General features: G+C 50.6%; 1 protein-coding gene across 1 annotated transcript; it reads left to right on the top strand.

Annotated features, from left to right (window-relative positions):
* Nucleotides 1–1,678: 1,678 nt before the first annotated feature.
* EAH_00065540 (hypothetical protein) lies at nucleotides 1,679–2,376 on the top strand (the record flags this gene model as incomplete). Its single annotated transcript, XM_013392823.1, has 3 exons — nucleotides 1,679–1,747; nucleotides 1,990–2,064; nucleotides 2,284–2,376. The coding sequence occupies 3 exons, from the start codon at nucleotides 1,679–1,681 to the stop codon at nucleotides 2,374–2,376; spliced, it is 237 nt and encodes a 78-aa protein (XP_013248277.1).
* Between the last annotated feature and the right edge of the window lie 850 nt (nucleotides 2,377–3,226).

The following is a 3,226-nucleotide window of genomic DNA, read 5'->3' as shown; positions in this document are numbered from 1 at the left end:
GATTAGGGAGGAGCCGAAGTGGTATGCTGGGAGTTGGTTAGGAGGATTTGAGTGGCCGATATTTGTTGGAGTGGATGGCTTTGCATATGGCAAGACGGGCAGCTAATGTTCGAGGCAGGTCAGGGGTTGTGTGTGTGTGGAGCAGTGTGTGATTTTGTGGTTGAGCAGGTATTAGTGGAGCGTTTGAGGAAGCGATGCATTTGTGTGAGTGCGCGTTGATGAAGGCTGGATACTGTTTGCTGGTTTCTGCTAGGCTGTGTAGCGTTCAGCGTATATGCCTAGACAGATAGTGCGCATAAATGCAATATGAAGCGCAGCTGTGTGTTAAACACTGAATTGGATTTGGCAGCGTCAGCGTTGTGTATTGAGTGGGGGTGGGGTAAAGGTAGACGGGGGTAATATAGTGTAAAGTGTATGAGAAGCAGCGGCGGGTTTCAGGTTAGGGACTGTGATTAGGATTGCGCCGAAGTGGTATGCTGTGAGTTGGTAAAGAGGATTTGAGTGGGCGATATTTGTTGGAGTGGATGACTTTGCATATGGCAAGACGGGCAGCTGATGTTGGAGGAAGGCCAGGGGTTGTGTATGTGGAGCAGTGTATCATTTTGTGGTTCAGCAGGTATTTAGTGGTGCGTTTGAGGACGCGATGCGGTGGTGTGCGTGGGCGGTAGTGGAGGCTGGATACTGTGTGCTGGTTGATGCTAGGCTATGTAGCATTCAGCCTATATTGTCACACAGCTGGTGCGGATCAATGCAAGATCGCTGCCTGTTAGCGGCTGCATTGGATTTGGCAGCTGCAGCCCTGTGCATTGAGTTGGGGGTGGAGGCAAGCTAAATGGGGGTAATATAGTGTACGGTGTGAAACAAGAAGTGGGGGTATTTGAGTATGGGTTGTGATTAGGAAAGAGCCGAAGTGGTATATTGGGAGTTGGTTAGGAGGATTTGACTGGACGATATTTTTTTGGAGTGGATGGCTTTGCATACGGCAAGACCGGCAGCTAATGCTGGAGGAAGGTGAAGGGTTGTGTATGTGGAGCACTATGTCATTTTGTGATTGAGCAAGTGTATAGTGGTGCGTTTGAGGAAGCGATGCAGTTGTGTGCGTGCGCGTTGATGCAGGCTGGATACTGTGCACTGTTTCATGCAAGGCTGTGTAGCGTTCAGCGTATATTGCCGCACAGCTGGTGCGAATAAATGAAACATCAGGCTTAGCTGTGTGTTAACAAATGCACGATGAGTTGCAGCGGCGAGTTGGACACTGCATTGGACTTGTTAGCTGCAGCTTTGTGCACTGAGTGGCTGGTTGGGGGAAGCCAAACGGTGGTATCAAAGTGCAAGGTGTGTGAGAAGAAGCGGCGGGTATTTGAGTACGAGTTGTGATTAGGATTGCGCCGAAGTGGTATGTTGCGAGTTGGATAGGAGGCTTTGAGTGGCCGCTATTTGTTGGAGTGGATGGCATTGCATACGGCAAGACGGGCAGCTAATGTTGTAGGAAGGTGAGGGGTTGTGTTTGTGGAGCAGTGTGTCATTTGGTGTTAAGCAGGTATTGAGTGGTGCGTTTGAGGAAGCGATGCGGTGGTGTGCGTGGGGGTAATGGAGTCTGGATACTGTTTGGTGTTTCATGGTAGGCTGTATAGCGTTCAGCCTATATTGCCACGCAGCATGTGCGCACAAATGCAAGATGAGGCGCAGCGGCGCGTTAAGCACTGCATGGGATTTGGCAGCTGCAGCGTTGTGCATTGCGTGGCGGGTGGGTGGAAGCAAGGTGGGGTTATGGTAGTGTAAGGTGTGTGACAAGAATTGGGTTTTTTTTTAGTGCGGGATTTGCTTACGAAGGAGCCGAAGTTTTATGTTGGGAGTTGGTTAGGAGGACGTGCCTGTTCGATATTTGTTGGAGTGGATGGCTTTGCATATGGCAAGACGGGCAGCTAATGTTGGAGGAAGGTCAGGGGTTGTGCATGTGGAGCAGTGTGTGATTTTGCGGTTGAGCAGGTATTTAGTGGTGCGTTTGAGCAGGTGATGCGGTGGTGTGCGTGCGCGGTGATGGAGGTTGAATACTGTTTGCTGGTGCATGCTATGCTGTGTAGCGTTCAGCGTGTATTGCCACGCAGATGGTGAGGATAAATGAAAGATCAGGCTTAGCTACCTGTTAGACAATGCAGTGGATATTGCTGCTGCAGCGTTGTGCATTGAGTGGGGTGTGGGGGGAAGCTAAATGGGGGTACTATATTGTAAAGTGTGAGACGCAAAGCGGGGTTTTGAGTATGGGTTGTATTTGGGATGGAGACTAAGTGGAATGTTGGGAGTTGGCTAGGAGGATTTGAGTGGCCGATACTTGTTGGAGTGGATGGCTTCGCACACGGCAAGACGGGCAGCTAATGTTGGAGGAAGGTCAGGGGTTGAGTGTTTGGCGCAGTGTGTCATTTTGTGGTTGAGCAGGTATTTGGTGTTGCGTATAAGCACGTGATGCGCTCGAGTGCGTGCAGGGTAATGGAGGCTGAATACTGTTTTCTGGTTCCTGCTAGGCTGTGTAGCGTTCAGCGTGTATTGCCACGCAGCTGGTGCGGAAAAATGCAAGATCAGGCCTAGCTGCGTGTTGAACACTGCATTGGATTTGGCAGCTGCAGCGCTCTACGTAGCGTGAGCGGTGGGATGAAGCCAGATAACGGTATTATAGGGTACAGTGTGTGGCAAGGCACGGCGGGTTTGTGAGTGCGGGTTTCGCTTAAGACGAAGCCGAAGTGGTATGTTTGAATTTGGTTAGGACGATTTGAGTGGACGACATTTGTTGGAGTTGATGGCTTTGCATATGGCAAGACCGGCAGCTAATGCTGCAGGAAGATCCGGGGTTGCGTGTGTGTGTAGAGCAGCGAGTCATTTTGTTGTTGAGCAGATATTTAGTGGTGAGTTTGAGGAAGCGATGCGGTGGCGTGCGTGGGCGTTAATGGAGGCTGGATACTTTTTGGTGGCTCATGCTATGCTGTGTAGCGTTCAGCTTATATTGCCACGCAGGGAGTGAGGATAAATGCGAGATCAGGCTTAGCTTCGTGTGAAAGACTGGGGTGGATTTGCCAGCCGCAGCGTTGTGCATTGAGTGGGTGGTTGGGCGAAGCTGAATGGGGGTACTATAGTGTAAAGTGTGTGAGAGGAAGCGGCGGGTTTTTGAGTATGGGTTGTGATTAGGAAGGAGCCGAAGTGGTGTGTTGGGAGTTGGTTGGGAGGATTTGAG

This window comes from Eimeria acervulina, genomic scaffold, assembly GCF_000499425.1.
Source record: "Eimeria acervulina Houghton genomic scaffold, Eah_scaff2212, whole genome shotgun sequence".
Classification (NCBI taxonomy): Eukaryota; Apicomplexa; class Conoidasida; order Eucoccidiorida; family Eimeriidae; genus Eimeria; species Eimeria acervulina.
This window is presented reverse-complemented; position numbering and strand designations above follow the sequence as displayed.